Source organism: Cloeon dipterum, chromosome 2 (assembly GCF_949628265.1).
Source record: "Cloeon dipterum chromosome 2, ieCloDipt1.1, whole genome shotgun sequence".
Classification (NCBI taxonomy): Eukaryota; Metazoa; Arthropoda; class Insecta; order Ephemeroptera; family Baetidae; genus Cloeon; species Cloeon dipterum.
This window is the reverse complement of record NC_088787.1, coordinates 25727806-25744024: the sequence shown is the minus strand read 5'-3', so window position 1 is coordinate 25744024 and position 16219 is coordinate 25727806. Positions and strand designations below refer to the sequence as shown.

General features: G+C 39.9%; 3 protein-coding genes across 4 annotated transcripts; 1 reads left to right on the top strand and 2 right to left on the bottom strand.

The window, feature by feature from the left end:
- Positions 1–10: 10 nt before the first annotated feature.
- LOC135937746 (dynein intermediate chain 2, ciliary) lies at positions 11–3388 on the bottom strand. Its single transcript, XM_065480960.1, has 10 exons — positions 2885–3388; positions 2603–2822; positions 2159–2433; positions 1794–2073; positions 1574–1735; positions 1150–1397; positions 928–1102; positions 645–873; positions 244–477; positions 11–191 (listed from the first exon to the last, which is right to left on the bottom strand). The coding sequence occupies exons 1-10, from the start codon at positions 3035–3037 to the stop codon at positions 11–13; spliced, it is 2157 nt and encodes a 718-aa protein (XP_065337032.1). The 5' UTR covers positions 3038–3388.
- A 1625-nt stretch (positions 3389–5013) lies between these two features.
- On the top strand, positions 5014–6843 carry Snx3 (sorting nexin 3). Its single transcript, XM_065479320.1, has 4 exons — positions 5014–5375; positions 5439–5534; positions 5670–5794; positions 5970–6843. The coding sequence occupies exons 1-4, from the start codon at positions 5208–5210 to the stop codon at positions 6073–6075; spliced, it is 495 nt and encodes a 164-aa protein (XP_065335392.1). The 5' UTR covers positions 5014–5207; the 3' UTR covers positions 6076–6843.
- A 597-nt stretch (positions 6844–7440) lies between these two features.
- On the bottom strand, positions 7441–14835 carry LOC135936589 (structural maintenance of chromosomes protein 1A-like). 2 transcript variants are annotated; one of them, XM_065479458.1, is made up of 18 exons: positions 14680–14835; positions 14398–14618; positions 14194–14342; positions 13642–14023; positions 12569–12791; positions 11655–12112; positions 11211–11422; positions 11018–11150; positions 10358–10714; positions 10113–10270; positions 9954–10051; positions 9359–9663; positions 9017–9084; positions 8604–8748; positions 8365–8544; positions 8132–8310; positions 7637–7814; positions 7441–7587 (listed from the first exon to the last, which is right to left on the bottom strand). In XM_065479458.1, exons 1-18 carry the CDS (start codon positions 14789–14791, stop codon positions 7519–7521), a joined length of 3627 nt encoding a protein of 1208 aa, XP_065335530.1. In that variant the 5' UTR covers positions 14792–14835; the 3' UTR covers positions 7441–7518. The 2 variants fall into 2 exon arrangements, with proteins under 2 accessions (XP_065335530.1, XP_065335531.1); XM_065479459.1 differs by lacking the exons at positions 7441–7587; positions 8132–8310 and having other exon boundaries at positions 7643–7814.
- Between the last annotated feature and the right edge of the window lie 1384 nt (positions 14836–16219).

The following is a 16219-nucleotide window of genomic DNA, read 5'->3' as shown; positions in this document are numbered from 1 at the left end:
TATTCCTAATTCAATTAGCCGCGCTCTCTGTATCCAAAACCATGATGGGTTTGTTTGGTTCGCGCACCAAGCTCAGAAGCTTATCCAATTTTAGTTTTTCCAGCGTGTCGTGATCAACAACCATTCCCTTCTTTGGTGGCTTCTGTTTCTTCCGCAAGTTGGGTGACAATTTCATGCTGGATATGCAGCCACTAAAAAATTTTCGATGATCTGTGCTCCATCAAATTTCATAATATAACTCACAAACTGTCCCCAACGACTAATATCAAGTGTTTTGGGTTAAAGGAAACTTTAGTCAGCTTGCACTTCTTTTTCTGAGTCACTGCCTGCTGACAAAGTGGCCGATATTTGTTAACATTCAAGTCAAACACATGAATCCGTCCGTCCGCCGTAACTGCTGCCAAAACGGTGCTTGAGTATGGCGCCCAGGCTACGTCTTCCACAGGTGAACCAAGGTCAAATTCGAAGAGTGGCTCCCTGAAATCATGGCATAATTTTTTAAAATATTTAATATGCCAAATTTTTTACGGTTTTCACTTATTTTTTAAATAGACTATTTCTCCACGTTTGAGAGAAAATTCAATTACATAATCCTTCATCTGTTCAATAATTATTTTGAAAAATAAATTTGAAGACCATCTCACTTTCTATCGTCCTCCCAAATTTTCACCCTCCAATCGCCACTGGAGGAAGCGTAGACGGAGGGATTGTAGCGGTTGAAATCGACCTGCTGCACTGGCATGTAGTGTGCTTCTGATTCAGATAGGAAAATTGAAGTGTATGCTGTGCTGCATTTGTAGATCCGACCCTCTTCCGTTCCAACTAAGAATATATTATTTTCCGTAGGGTGAAACGCCAAGGCACTGCCACAGCCTGAAAATCCCAGTAATCGAAAAAAAAAGAAAATTTTCCCTCCAGTACTTTTACCGATCAGAGGGCAAGCAGTGCCGTCTGAATTAATCGGTTCGGTCGGAAATGTGAGAGAAATCAGCGTCATTTTGATCATTTCGTTTTGCATGAGGGACCAGCTCAGAACTTGGCCATCGGCTGATATTGAGTAGATAGTCATCTCACTCTGATTTGATTCTTTGCTCCATCTCACCTGAATCGTTCATTTATATTTTGCGCCTCTTTTTTACATTCAATTACCTGCCAAACGGCCGCAGTGTGTTTATTGTTTACCGAATTGCTGCTATGCAGTGGAATCTCGCTGCTCTTCGTCAGATCATAAACCTCTATATTACCATCCAAAAGACCCAGAACAATCATGCTTGATTGGCTCTGGTGGATGTCCACTGCCAGCACTTCCGACTCAACGAACACCAGGTGCTCGGGATAGGATGGGTTTTTCAGCGTGTACACGCACATCAGTCCAGCCTTGCGCCTTTTGAAGTCGACTGTAGAATTTATGACTGATAAAGTTTCTGAGAGGTACTCGATAACTTGCAATAAGCCGTATAATGCGATAAAATCTTTTAAAGCCGAATTCTTTCATATTAGAAATTAGTTGTTCTTGAAAAAACCTTGTGTACAAGCACAAGCCCTTCTGTTTGAATTTCAATGAATGACTTACATGAACCATAGCCAGCGATGAACATGTCAGGGCAGTTTTCGTTCCAACAAATGCTAGTAACAGTGTAGTTTTGCGCCCGATCACAACTGAATTTCCAAAGTGGTAAAAGAGTACCCTCTTCATCTTTAAACTCGTCGGAAGGATCCTCCCAGTATTTGAAATCTGCATTAAATTAATTTTTCTAAGATATCTAGTTAAATTAAAAATCCTAAGGATGCACCTTGTATGATTTCATCGTACGTATTTTGGTTGGTCATTCTCTCTAAAATCTTAGCTGCCCCCTCTGGAGCGCAGGAGGCATTTTTAACCTGAACAACCTCGACCTTCTTGGTTTCCTCCTTCTTCTGCGGTGCAAGGGTTGCCTTTTCCTTCTCTTTTTTCTCCTTTTCCTTCTCCTGCTGCTCAGCATGCTCCTCCATGTATGCGTCGTAAATTCCCCATTGAGTGACGTTTGCCGAAAAAGTCACTCGCGGCGGTGGGTTTGTTTGCGTGAAAATCTCCTGTGATTCAAGAGTCCGTTAAGGAATAAAGCGGGGCATGAGAATGACTGTCAAAAGCAAATTTTAGCACGGCCGTAAATCTCACCCTTGAGGGGTTGTTCACCGTCAACGAGCCTCTTTCGCAAAAATTAAACTGGTTCGTCAGCTTTTTCTGCGGCAGGACCGAAACCGGAACTGGCGTCGGTGCCGGTGCCACCACCACGGGATCTGGAGTTATTTCTGCCTCCGCGGCAGCCTCGTCCGGCTTTTCTGAACCTGGTTCTTCAGCAGGCGCACCGCCCTCAGCCTCCACATCTTCTTCCTCCTCTACTTTTTCTTCAGAGGTACTTGTGCCAATTTTAGGCGCCTTGCTTTTGGCTCCTAAAATATGTATGTTCTTTATATTTTAGTCTTTTTCACTTCTAATAACATATCTGCTGATTTTTTTATGCAACTGGAATACTTATAAATAATAATTGCCCTACAGAGTACTTTGCACAATTAACAAGATGCTTTAAAAGAGAAGTTAATTTCTCAGGAATATTTTTACCCGATTCTGGAGAACCTGGATCTTGCATTCTTGCTAGTTGTTCTTGAGCAGCTTCGGAATCTCTATGCAGACAGGTCGATGCGACATTGAGATGCACTAAAAAGTGATTGTAACTTTCTTTCGGGACGAAACCCTGCGTTTTGAAACAAAACTCCACGGGGTATTTGGGGGCGTTGGGATCAAACGTGGTGAGAGTTCGAACGATTTCCTCTCGCAATTCCTGTGATGCCAATTTCATTTTAGTACGCCTTCGAATCATTCTTATGCGTGCCGCAAGTATACCAGTTCAGTGAGTTTGAGCGGCGCGTCGTAGTCATTTGCCATCAAATTGTCGTTGCGCTCGCTATCCAAGTTTTCTCCTTTTTCTTGAGCGCCTTTCAGCAGCAGAAGCCGACTCGAGCCCGTCGACTTAAGCGACTTTCCTGATTTCGCCATCGTTTGCGCCACCAAGAGCAGAGGGTGACAATAAAATTGATACGAGCCAACAACCACCTTTCACCAGCAACGAGAGAGGTGCATGAAATATGCTAAGGGCGTCAAGTAACACTGTCAAAGTTGCCATGGAAACTCGCCAAGAGGAGATCGTATTGCATGCACACGCGGGTATTTGCCCATATTTCAAATGTACACTAGTACTATTTCCTCTAGGTCTCAGACAGGAGGTTTCCGACAGCAGACCTGAGTACGCTCACCCCATTGTTCGAGCATGAGCTCTATATTATACCGTAACTCATCTGCTTCTAAATAAAAGTATATAACGTGATCTTTTGATGTGTCATTTTGCGTAAAAGAAGAAAAGAGAGAGAAACAGCATTTCTAATGCTTTGGTCGTTGAAAGAAGTAAATAATTCGCTTTAATGTTTGAAATTTGAATTTTACTTCATGAGCATTTACCAGAAAGAAAATGAATATAATTTATTATAAAACGTAAATAAATCAATCAACCAAATAACTCGTACTCATTTTAAATAGGAATGGAACCACAAACCTGTCAGCTTTCCAAGAAGTGCAATTATTTATCATATTTAGGATAAGCAAAAATATTTATTCAATGATAAAAAATCAAATGATGTGCTTCGGACTTTCAACAGGTTTAGCTCTACTGCGCTGTAGGGGTTGTTCGCTATTGGTTTTTACGTACAGGCCAATGTTGTTACTCCAGCAGCATGAATGCAGTTTATGCTCACTATCTACATAATAATTAATATTTAGTTTTAAGACATGGAAGAGTTAAAATATTCAGTTATGATCATAAATGACAGATCGTTCAAGATTAAATCCAGTTAATATTTCCAATCACATCGTGCGTTTTTTAAAATAAGTTTTATTTATATTAAACGCTCCGTGCTGTCAGCTTTGCGTGTGACCACGGCAATTTGTGTCTTAATTATCTTGATATATTATTCATTTATTTTTTATGATGATCGACGCGTAAATATTAAATACGCATCAAACCCTCATTATGTAATGTCTTGAAGCTGTTAAACAGGAAAATAAAATCTGAAGAATGAATTAGGCACGTTTTCCTATTTTAATATGTCTATAGATTGCTCATATTAATTTGTAACTTGACAATTTCTAGCAGTTGGGATTCATGAACCATAATTACGAGAAAACACAAAGCGGACATCTCAAACGTCTTAGAAATTGTCCCCACCTAGGTTCCAAAAATTCCTTGCGGGTGAAATTTGAAATTGAAATTGTAATAATAAACACTTTATTAACAGTCATGTGTATTCAAAGCATTAAATTTACCAAATTTACACATTTTTCTAGTGCTAAAGAAATAATTTATGAAGTTGTTTAAAACGTTTTATAACACGTTTTGTTTCGATTCGACTTTAAATCACCCATAGTCCATAACTGATTTTCCGACAGCAAACTTGAGTTTTTTCATATTATTTTAATTTTCACCAAGGAATAAACAACAAAAACATTAAATTATAGAGAAAATGAGCGTTAAAGTGGGTTGAGGACATAATGGCCAAATAGCTTTTGAACAACACGTTACTTTACATTATCTTAATGACAGTTAATGTTTCAAGCTAATAATTATTTGTTTCACCAAATAGGTAATAAACTACGAATAATACCTTAATCAAGGGACTTGCAATTTTTGCATTGCCTGGTTCCACATCATTTTTTCCATTCGCGCGCGCCACTGATTACCCCCACCCTTGTATTAATAAAGGCAAATCAGAATAAAAAAGGAGCAAGAAGAAATACTTCAAATTAAGGATAGAAAATGACGAACATTGCTGCTCAAATAAGAAAATATTTATTTTATGCACACATATACATAATTTTATGATAATTTGGTGATCATTGTTGGGTAATGCCTTATAAAGCTTAAGTTTCAAAGTTCCATACCCCTCTCCGTTCCCTTCTCTCCTACCTAGCACCACATCCGCTGTTGCCCACAAGGAGGAGTCACCAGCCGTAGTCGGTCGCCGCTGTTTTGGTTTTCTCCGTCCTCCCGTCGGATGATATAATTGCGAGACAACCGAGTGACGCTGCGTAGGAAATCACGGGGCTTGAAGGGGTGTATTAGTTGGAGTCGGTCGGCCACTAGAAGTCGGACACACAGACGAAGTACATAGAAACGATGGCGGCCGAGACGACGGCGGACGCGACGCGACGGCTCAACGTTAAGAAGCAGACGCTGGACGACGCGTATGCGGCGCCAGCAAACTTTCTGGAAATCGACGTCGTCAACCCGATCACGCACGGCGTCGGCAAGAAGCGGTACTCGGACTACGAGGTCCGCATGAAGGTATGGTTGACCTTTGAGTGTGCCGGTGGGCAGACTTTTCAACTGCTAACGCCATTTTTGCAGACCAACCTTCCTGTCTTTAAGACGAAAGAGTCGAGTGTGCGGCGCCGCTACAGCGACTTTGAGTGGCTGCGTAGTGAGCTTGAGCGCGACAGCAAAGTGAGTCATGAACCCATGTTATTAATTTTCTTTTGAGGTTACTTAATTTTAACAGTTTATTGGGAAAATAATTGTACGTGGGGGCGTGCCCGAGAACCCGTAATTACTGATTATTTACTTGTTTATTTAAATCAGATTGTGGTGCCTCCTCTGCCAGGCAAAGCGTGGAAAAGACAGTTGCCCTTCCGGGGTGACGACGGCATTTTCGAGGAAGACTTCATCGAGGAGAGAAGGAAAGGACTGGAACAGTTTGTCAACAAGTAAGGAAAGCACGAGATTAGTTTTTCCGCTGATTCATCGATTAGACGTTCTTTCTTGTCAATTAATGTAGCTTCAAAGTTCAAAGCAGCGTTCTTCTTGACCTATGACTAGAAAAAAGCTGCGTTTCAGCAGCTCATTGTCGTTGTTGTGCTAAATGTTGGCGAACCTTTTCAGGATTGCTGGTCATCCCTTGGCTCAGAATGAACGCTGCCTCCACATGTTCTTGCAAGATCCCGTTATTGACAAAAACTACGTTCCAGGGAAGATCAGGAACACCTAGGGTATCTGTACCCGAAGTTTGAGTGCAATTGTGAGAAAACACACTATCGTTGTGCAGCATTCCTTTTTCCAGCAAACCAAATTGGGTTTGAATATTTTTTGAAGGCGAAATGTAATCCTACACCTAAATTTCTGATACAACGCCCTGCTGAGTTGAAATTACAGATACTCTTAAATTGGCTCTCCATTGTGATTTTTTACTTGGGCCGTTTTCGCAATTTTGTATTGCCCTTCTTTCGTGAAGTCAGTCATTTTATGCTTGTTCTCATCTATGATTAAATTTATACTATCTTGCAGTCTTGCTGACGTTTGAAATTCTGAATGCAAAGTGAGTTCTTTGAATTTGTAGTTGAAAATAGGATGATGCTAATCTTAATCAAGAAATTTATTCATATTATGATGCACTATTGTTAAATTTCGCAGACCCGAGACCTGGAAATGTTTGAGGTGGACTGCCAGCTATGTGGAACAAAAATAACAATGATTGGGTTATGAAAATGAGATTCTGTTTTGTTATATTTTCAATATTTTATATAATCAGTCCACATAAATTTGCTGTAACTACGGATATGAGTTAAAGGGAACAAACGAATATGCTAAAATATATTAGCCAATCTGAATGGTATCGTAAGCCTGAGTTCTGTGTTTTTCTTTTTCAACTGCAAACCTTTCTACTCAAGTTGAATATGTATTGGTAATCTTGTCTTTTTTCAGTGCTCGGGTCTACTTTATCCATGTATAATAAAAGAGTCTCTTCTATTATAATCTAGTTCTGATCTTTTATTACCGATTTTAATTTTAAATCCTCTAAAGCTTTGTCATGTATTTAATAATCTGATGGGCAGCCCTATTTTTAAATCTTATTAGTGAAGAGTAAATTTTCATTATTAGATTTGGTTACTTTTATGGTCTCAATTCAAAGAGAACCTAAGTTATTATGTCCAACGCGTAACAATAAGTGCGTTACCAAACAACAAATTATCGCTCCCTGTAAGTTTTCCTCGCTGCCGTTGTGCCGTTTATAAGATCTGCAAATTGAATTTGCGAATAATGCTTCCGCTTTGGCACCGCAAGAGCGCGACGTCCTTCCCCTCCTCCTGTTTCTGTTTCACAAGCCAGCTTTGCTGCCAAGAGAAAAACCCCAGTTCACCAAGGAGCTTCTCATTCGTGGTTGGCGGTGCAGGAGCAGAAGAAATAAATTATATTATTCAGATGTGTAATTTGTACACACAAGTATTGCAGGCCGTAATCCAACTTTTTAATTTTGGCTCCGTTTATTAAATAATAAATTGAAACACATTTAATTGACAATGACCGCCGTTTTTATTTCTATACTATATATAATAGTTAGTAGTCACATACACGAAAATGATATTAATTATTTACAACAAGTAGACGAAAAGGTAAAATTCAAGAGCAGCAAATAAAGATGATGAGTTCATACCTATTTGTGCTCATAGTACTCCATCAGGTCCAGGGTTAGCACCTGACTCACCAGCACTCCTTGGTCAATCTGTAATGAAATATTGAGATTCGTATTTAAATCGTGTAAATTTTATTACGTTGGGGCAGATTCCAATCAAAGCATTGGCGTGAGAGTAGAATTCCTCTTTCAGGGAGATGACAATGGTTTGGAGCGAGTTGGTCTTTTCCACGATGTACGAGGCCACTTTGGAAATGTTGGTGTTGTCCAGGGCAGCGTCGATCTCATCGAGCACGAAGAACGGCGCTGGCTGGTAGCTGTACCAATATCCACTTTGAAAATGTGTCCGAAAAATGCTTAAAAACTCTTGATTCGTGCTGATTTGATAGTTTGAGCAACATAACTCACAGAAATAATGCACATTTGACCTTAAACTTTGACCAAATTTGGTGTTTAATCGATCAGGCTTGACCAGAAAATTTCAAAACACACTTTATCCCAAATTTGACCTCTTGTAAATGCAATAAATATACCCAAAACTTTCTCTAAAAATTAAAATAGTAATACATTATTTTTCCTTGATAAATTCCTTGTCTTTGGGACAATTATTTGAATTTTTCAGGAATTTTCATACCTGTGAATGGCGAAAAGCAGGGCAAGGGCAGCAACTGTCTTCTCTCCTCCACTAAGGTTGGACATGGGCTGGAACCGCTTTCCTGGGGCGACGCAATTGAAGTTGATTCCATCCAAGTATGGCTCTTCTGGGTTTTCCGGACCCAAAAAGGCCTGCGCCGACTGGTTCTGCGCGAGGCTCTGCGGAAATTCGAAATAAATACACGTTTCAACGCCATTTAATTGAGTAATTACTTTGTAAATGCCATCGATTCTGTCTGAGACGAGCTGGAAGCAGTCCATGAAGTGTTTGTAGCGCTCAGCCTTGACTCGCTCGAACGCCTGCTTTGTCTTGCGCGCCTTCTTGCGCACGTTTTCAAATTCCTTGTCCGTCTCTTGCAGCTTCTCCCTGGCCATGTCCAGCTTTTGCATCGCCTGAGACATTAATTCAAGGTTAGAAATTATTTATATTGTAATTAAAAGTTGATGTTTACTTTGAGGTTGGGCGCGTTGATCTTCTGAATGTTGGCGATGCACTCGTTCAGCTTCTTGCCCAGACTGTTCTCCATTTTCTTCTTGTCGTCAGGGTCAACCAGGTCTTTGTACTGAGACCGAAGGGCACCGTAGTCGATCTTTATTCTGCAATTAATTTTTTAACATCATGAGATTCAGCTAATTTATCTGGAAATATTAGGAATATATACACTAAAAAAAATGTGGAATTTTAAAAATTGATTTGAACATTATATATAATTTAAAAATTCCCTATTAAACAGAATAGCGTCACTTATAGCATCCTGTTGAAAATTTGGAAAATTTAAAGACAAATTCGATTTTTCTGGAGGGAAAGTTTCAAAGTTTTTCCATAAATTAATTAATAAACCTGAGACATAATTTAATAATTTACCTGTTAGCTTCAGGACCTCCTATGTCCTCCATGTTGCCTCTCAGCATTGGTATGGGAATATCTTCCATCTAGATTTACAAGTAAAAACCATCAAATCTTCACTTTTATTTTTTGTGATAATTTTTGAGGATTTATTTTCTCAAACTTCATAATTACATCTTTGCAGCAGCGTTAAAAATTTGCAATAAAGGATTTCCTAACTACAAATCATGCTTTTTTTTAAAAAAAAAACTTCCTTTTAACCAAAAAATCATGCAAATTTTTTTATTTCAACGAAATATTATTCAAGCCGAAAATAAACAACAAACCTTCCGTAAATATTAAAAAAGAGAAACTCCTGACCTTGCACTGGGTGAGGATACTGTGTCTTTCGCCCTTTTTCTGCTCGATCTTTGACTCAAGAATGGACGCCTGCCTCTGCGCGGTCAGTATTTCCTTGGCGACTACCCCGACCTCACGCCGCATCTTGCCAATGTCCTCCTCGAGTCGGTCGTAGTCGACCTTCTTGTTCAGCCGCTCGTTCTTCAGCTTGTCCATATCCTTCATGTCCTTGTCTATTACCGCCAGCTGCACACCCTCTGCCTGCCGCGCCTTCTCCAACGCGTCCTCGTCATCCTGCACAGCTCTCTCCCACCGCCTCATGTTACCTGAGATACAAAGAAATTATAAATTGTTCGATGTTTCACATAAAAAAGGTGGCAATTTAAAAAAAAAAACAAATTTAGGAATGAACGAAATTCTGTGAGGAAATACATGGAAAATTAATTATTAGTGCCAGTGGGAAACTGTTGCTAAAGCCTGAAAACTATTTAATTTCGCACTGTTCTATAAATATTTCACATTTAATCATTTCCTGAGTTTTTAGCACCTGGTCTTTATTAATAAATCAATTTATTTTTAAAATAATAAATATACACAGAATTAATATACAACTCACTTTCAGTATCCCTGGTTTTTTCAAAGGCAAGCTGATTCTGGATTCGGTTCTTCTGGTTTTCAAACTCGAGGCGTTTCTTGGCCCGCTCTTGCTGTGTTCTGGTTTAAAATTCACTTATTTTTCACTCTGCTTTAGGCAAATATTTTATTTAATTAGTACCTGAGCTCTCGCTCTTCGTACTGGCGGATGTTCTTCACGCCGATCTGCACGCAGAACTCCCTGAACACTATGTCCTCGACATTGTTCATGTTTTCCTTGATTTTCTCGATCTCCACGTTCCTCTTGCGCATTTTGTTCTCGATGATCGTGATGTTGGGCTGGAAGAGTAGTTTTTACAGTTATAGGATCAATTTATTTTAGTAAATATTTTAATTTAATACTCAGCAAATTAATTTGCATCCTACCTCAAAACAATTGAGATTCTGCTTGAGCTGCTTAATCTCCTGTTGGATGACCTGGATCTGGCAGCTGGTGTTTTCAAGATCGTTCTTCGAGTACTTAAGCCTCGTCTCCAGCCCCTTGATCTGCGACTCGACCGTGGTCAATTCACTCTCTTTACGCGACTTCTTCATGGTCTGGCGCAGCTCCTTGATCAGCCGCTCTTTCTCCGACTTGAGGTTAGACAAGTGTTTTTCGTCCCAGCGCTTTGCCTTGCGCGCCAAATCAAGAGAGCCGCCGCTTATCATGCCAGACTTCTGGTAGTACGTGCCATCCAACGCCACGGCGTCGTAACGCTGGCCGTCTTGCATCTCGTACGCCACCTAAATAAGAAAAAAATTTCATAAATTTAATTGTATAATAAAAAAACACTAAGTTAAATAACAAAAAGAGGCTCAAAAATCAAATAGTTACTCTTCTTGAACTTCATTTAATAGTTAATATAAGTATTTAACTGACAACTGATATTCAAAAATTTATATTATTTTCTACAATTTTTAAATTTAATTGTGATGTTTAAACGCAATTCAATTTTCTGCGGCTTAAAAAAGTCGGAATTTCGTAAAAACATAATTTTAATTGAGATTAAAAAATATGAACCTTTTATTTTTTAAATTTAGCTTTACCTTCATGGCATCATCAGGTGATTCGCAAACCAAAGCATTGTTTGTAGCGAAAAGAACGACTCTTTTGATGTCTGAAGGATCGTACTGCAACACGTCGTACAGCAATTTGACGTTTTTCGGCTCTTGGATGTTCCTAATAAACAAATAAATTTTCATTTTCGTACCAGGCATACGAATATTTCATAAATTTTACCTGAGCCTCTCTTTCAAGTTCTTGGCCTGGATGTAGTCAAGCGGCAGGAAGGTTTCCGGCTCAAGCATCTGCTCCTTCAGGTACTGGATGCACTGCCTGGCCGTGTTCTCCGTGTCCACCACGATCGCCTCCATGAACTTGCCCAGAACCTTTGTCACGCACATATTGTACCGCTTGTGGATTGGCTGGCACATGTTGATCATCCGATCGAACTAAAAAAATTAGAACATTATATATACTAAAATTAACCAAATTAATCAAATTTTAGATTTTCACAGGGTAAAAATGGAAAAATTTATTTCCTGCATTTCTTGCTCAAGAAATTGGTAAAAATTGAGTGGTGAAAAAACCAGGTGGTAAGCAAATGCAATCGTGATTATTTCTTATGTATTAAATTCACTCAAAAAATAAATAAATAAAAAAAATCAAAGTATTACAACTCACCACTCCAGGGTAGAGCCGTTTGAAGTTCTCGACAATCTCCTGCTTCTTCTTGCGTCTGGCTTCTTCATGTTTATCCACGTGGGCTTCGTCAAGCTGCTCGGCCACATTTTCCAAATCCCTCTGCAAATCGGTCACTTTGTGCTTGCTTGAGCCGACGTCGCTCTCTAACTCGCGCCGCAGCCGCCGCTGCTCTTCCAAAGCAGACTCGCTTGAGCGGATGTGCTCGCCCAGTTTCTTGATTCGCTTCTCGGCCTCGTCTATTTCGTGACCTTTCTGCTTCAGTCGGTTCTCTATCTCGGTTTTGCGGCGGTACTCGTTGTCCAGGCGGTCCTGGTCCGATTTCTGCTCGCGGTTTACTGAGTCTAGCTCCTGCAGGTGGAGTGCTGACTGACGGCCCGCCTCCTCCTTCAGACGGTGGTACTGGTTCATCTGATCTTCTTCCAGGTTAAGTTCTTTGCCTGAAAATAAAATTTTCTTATTAATTTTTCATATCTTTTTCGAATTAAATTTAAATTGGTTAAAGAATTTAATTATTTTAGGTATTTTTTTAGAAGACAGAACTAATTGACTAGTTGTATAAACTTTTAGTGTTCGAAGCCGCCAACACTTAAAAAGTTCAATTTATAAGATTCTATTTTTTTTGGAGCGGAAATATTGGCTGCTTAAGAGAAAATTTTAAGATTTCAAAGCAAATTGTCGCTGAACTATGTTCACACTTTGCCGATTTAGTTGGTTTTCTGGACCAAAAGAGCTGATTAATTCGAAATGTTTGGCTATGAGCAGTCTACAAACTTGAAAAATTGATAGTTGGAAAAAATTGCATTAGACTCTCTTTGAAGTAAATTTTAGTGCAAAATTTTGCTTTCGGTAAACCACAAGATAAATATCACTGTTAATTTTTAGGACGTATATACCTTGTTGCTGTGATTCTCCAGCAATGGTTTCCTCATAATCCATTCTCTTCTTTTCAACTTCGGCCAGTTCGCGTTCCAGCTCGGCAATGTCTTCCATGTGGGCGTCATACGCCTTTTTGGACTGAGCCATCAAATTCTTGGCCGTTTCCAGTTTCTTCTGATGATGGGCCACTTTCTCCTTGGCCTTGATAAACATAGGCCGCTTCTTGTTAATCTCCGTTTCCTAGAGGCAAAAAAGAATATTTTAAAAATGGATAAAATATCCTAGTCCTTGGCCTAAAATTTATATTTTCTCAGTTCCTATGGGCGATTTAATTGCCAAAATAATTTCACATTTTCAAAATATAAAAGATTTATTTCGCGGTTTTAGCTCCCAAAAAGGTATTCAATCGGCTAATTTGATGGCTCCAATGACTTTGATATAAACAGTCTAAATAAATAGTCGAGAAATTTCGCAGTGCTCAACAAAAATACCAAGATTTTTATTATCGAACCGAGCACGTGCTGCCCCTTTCTTGCAACAAGAAAAGGAATGCGAGTTTGTTTGTTAAGAAGTGATTCTGAATCCTCTGACCCACCTGAACGCTCTGGGAGTGAAATATTTGAATAATTTTTTTTTGTTGAGCAAAGAGCACAAACTTAAGATTGAGGTGACGGTACAGTGACCAAACGGTTTTGAGAAAGTGATGAATCTAGTGAATATTTTGAATTGAAGACAAAACACGGCAGAAATATAAAATTTTTACATTTAAAAAATGTTTTTCTAATCATACAGAACTAAAAGTTTTAAGAGAACTTTGTCTTTTTTAAAGAAGCCCAGAAATCGTTTTATGCGCCGCATAAAAGTACCTTAACCTTAATTTTTGCTGTACAATCGATTTATACGAGATTTTGCAGCTTCAATTTTTCTCCTGAGATATATTTCACTGTGGCCCAGGAGTCTTAAAATTGCGTGATTTGTGTTCATTAAGTGTTTAAAAGCACACAAAATTATCCATAGACTTAAACTCCCAAACGCAGAATAATCATACTAAAAAATCCCGTAGCTTTTATAGCACTAAAACAATACTCACAATTTCTCTGATCTCCTGCTCAGTCTTGGCCATCTCTCGGCCAATCTTACCCTGCTCCTTCTTTTTCTCCTTCAGCTCCTCCTCTTTGCCCTCCTTGGACTGCTCTATGCGCTGCACGACCTGCTGCTGCGTCTGCAGCTCGTCGGTGATCACCTCGATGTCCTTCTCGTTGTGGTAGAGTCGGAAAAGCGCTAACTCAACCTGCTTTTCGGCAAGCTCGTCCTTCAGCCGTTGGTACTTCTCGGCCTCCTCATTCTCCATTTTCGCCTCCTTCCTCTCCAGGGCGATGTTGCGCTTCTTGTTGTAAGTGTGTTGCGTGTCCGCCTCCGCCTGTGACACCTCCACCTTTAGCCGGTCGTACTCTTCCTTCAGAGTACCAGATCTTAGAATAAAAATATAAATTAATTTTCGTGAAAAATCTGGAGAAACGGGCTTCTCAAATTTTATGATTGTAAAAATGAGAATATCTTGAGTTTTAATCATGATGGAACATTGAAATTTGTGCCGAACGATGCAAAATTATACATTTTAAATTTAAAACCAGTTTAATACCTGCTGATTTCCTCAAACAGGGCAGTTCTCTCCTTCGGATTCTTCAGGGCGATCGACTCGACCGCGCCCTGGAAGACAAGGAAATTCTTGGCCTTTGTGTTGATTCCCAGCATCTCCAGCTCTGACAGATACTGCTGGCTGCTGACGGTCTGTGAAAATAATTTTTATTAATGTCCTGCTTATAATTCAAAAAATATCACGCACTTCTTCATTGATGCGGTTCTCAGATGAGGAGCCGAGGACGACCCTGGAGAAACTCTTCTCCGTGCCATCCTCCAGCTCGAAAATTGCGGTCACGGATGCCGATCTAGAGACTGGTTTGCCAACGGAGGCGCCGTGGATTAACTCGCTCAGTCTTTTCACTCGCAGACACGATGTTTTTTCTCCCATAACGAAACTGATGGCGTCCATGAAATTAGACTTGCCTGCAAAAGTTAAAAATTATGTCAATATCATCAAATTTAAAAACAAATGCAAAATATATACCGGAGCCATTGGGGCCGATGACAGCCGTGAACGGCTTCAAAGGACCGATTTTCTGGGAGCCCCTGTAGGACTTGAAGTTGTCCATGGTGATGTACTTAAGGAATGCAGGCATCGTTGATTTTCAACCAACGAGAGCCTAGAAATTTAATAATTATGTGTAAAACCGGGAACTATGATAATCTGTCAAAAATTTCGTTTACATAATAGGTAAATAAAAAACCTGCGAAAAAAATTATCAACGTATGCTTTTTTACATCTGAAGAAGAAAAAAACAAAATTGGGGTTGGTGGGGTAGGTACGTGATCACCCCCAAAACCCATCGGCTACCTAGGGGAGTTTGAGACGAGTCGGACGGTGTGCAGTTTTCGCAATTCTGATGGCTCAAACCCGAGATTTGGTGATCCCAATGTTGGCAAAAATTCAAGTTTAAATTTTTTACAAATATTGCCGAGGCCTAATTTCAGGTTCTGCTAGTCAGAATTGCAAAACCTGAACACCGTTCGACTCGTCTAGATCTCCCCTAGGTAGCCGATGGGTTTTGGGGTTGATCACTGAAATGTAGTAAATACGGGGTGGCCGCACGGGTAGGGAAAAGAAAGTACTGCTCAGTTTGGCTGCTATGTAAATTAAGCGATAGACTAAATTTATTTCATACTCCGCATTCTCTGCGTGCACACATTCATGAAATATCTGCGTGAATACTTACGATATAACAAAATATCTTTCCATTTTTTTGAAATTGTGAAAAATTGAAATTTTGAACAATTTGTAATTAAATGTCAAGAGAGGGAAAAATTAAAGCGCAAAACTATTACCACCAACCCCAATTTTTGCTTCTTTTCTACCTCCGTTGTAAAAAATGCGATGAAAATTCTGGTTGTGATCTTTAGATTTTTTAACTTTAAACTGAAGGGTAAAACTTTAAACTGATGAAGGGTAAAGGTGGTAGTTCAGTAGTTGATCACTTTTCGACAATCTAGGGGGAAGGTCTAGACGAGTCGAACTATATTATCTCTACAGACAGGTTTTTGTGCATGTAATTATTAACACGTTCCAGAGCCGTATCCATATACAGTGACACGACTCTGAAACAACGTTATTTTTTATTTATATCAATTATTGACAGCCTGATCAATATAGTTCGTACTTCAATAAAAGCCCGCCGTTGGCCCGCATTGTTAAGGCATTCTCAGGAGTGTCAAAGCAATGGGAGGTATTTGAGCAGTTCAGAGATCTAATACTGGCTACCCAATGTCAGAGATATGGCAAAAAGTGGTTAGTTTAGTGACTCGAAATGCTCAAATTGCTCAACGGGCTGGGAGGCGCACCGGCGCCGACTCGCTACTTGCTGGTTTGCACCTTTCCATCGTGCGTGATTTGGCTTCACGGGACAAATGTCTAGCGTTTCAATGCAGTCCTCGGTGCGGAGGCAAGTGGCCGTTCAGTGGGCTGGGTCCCTGTGCGGCCTGGTGCGCCCATGTTATCCGTTCGCGGTGTTATTGGGACCCGGGTTTCAGCATTCGTGCTAGTACAGTGCGCG

Excerpts from the sequence above, each read along its gene's own strand:
- LOC135936589 (XM_065479458.1), bottom strand. The coding sequence starts at position 14,791 with ATGCCTGCATTCCTTAAGTACATCACCATGGACAACTTCAAGTCCTAC. Across the intron at positions 9,085-9,358 it reads GTATCCTCACCCAGTGCAAG|ATGGAAGATATTCCCATACC; the intron begins GTCAGGAGTTTC and ends TTGTAAATCTAG. Across the intron at positions 8,545-8,603 it reads TCAACGCGCCCAACCTCAAA|GCGATGCAAAAGCTGGACAT; the intron begins GTAAACATCAAC and ends TTAATGTCTCAG.
- Snx3 (XM_065479320.1), top strand. The coding sequence starts at position 5,208 with ATGGCGGCCGAGACGACGGCGGACGCGACGCGACGGCTCAACGTTAAG. Across the intron at positions 5,535-5,669 it reads AGCTTGAGCGCGACAGCAAA|ATTGTGGTGCCTCCTCTGCC; the intron begins GTGAGTCATGAA and ends TATTTAAATCAG. Across the intron at positions 5,795-5,969 it reads CTGGAACAGTTTGTCAACAA|GATTGCTGGTCATCCCTTGG; the intron begins GTAAGGAAAGCA and ends GAACCTTTTCAG.
- LOC135937746 (XM_065480960.1), bottom strand. The coding sequence starts at position 3,037 with ATGGCGAAATCAGGAAAGTCGCTTAAGTCGACGGGCTCGAGTCGGCTT. Across the intron at positions 2,823-2,884 it reads CGCTCAAACTCACTGAACTG|GAATTGCGAGAGGAAATCGT; the intron begins GTATACTTGCGG and ends TTGGCATCACAG. Across the intron at positions 1,398-1,573 it reads CATCGCTGGCTATGGTTCAT|TCGACTTCAAAAGGCGCAAG; the intron begins GTAAGTCATTCA and ends TAAATTCTACAG.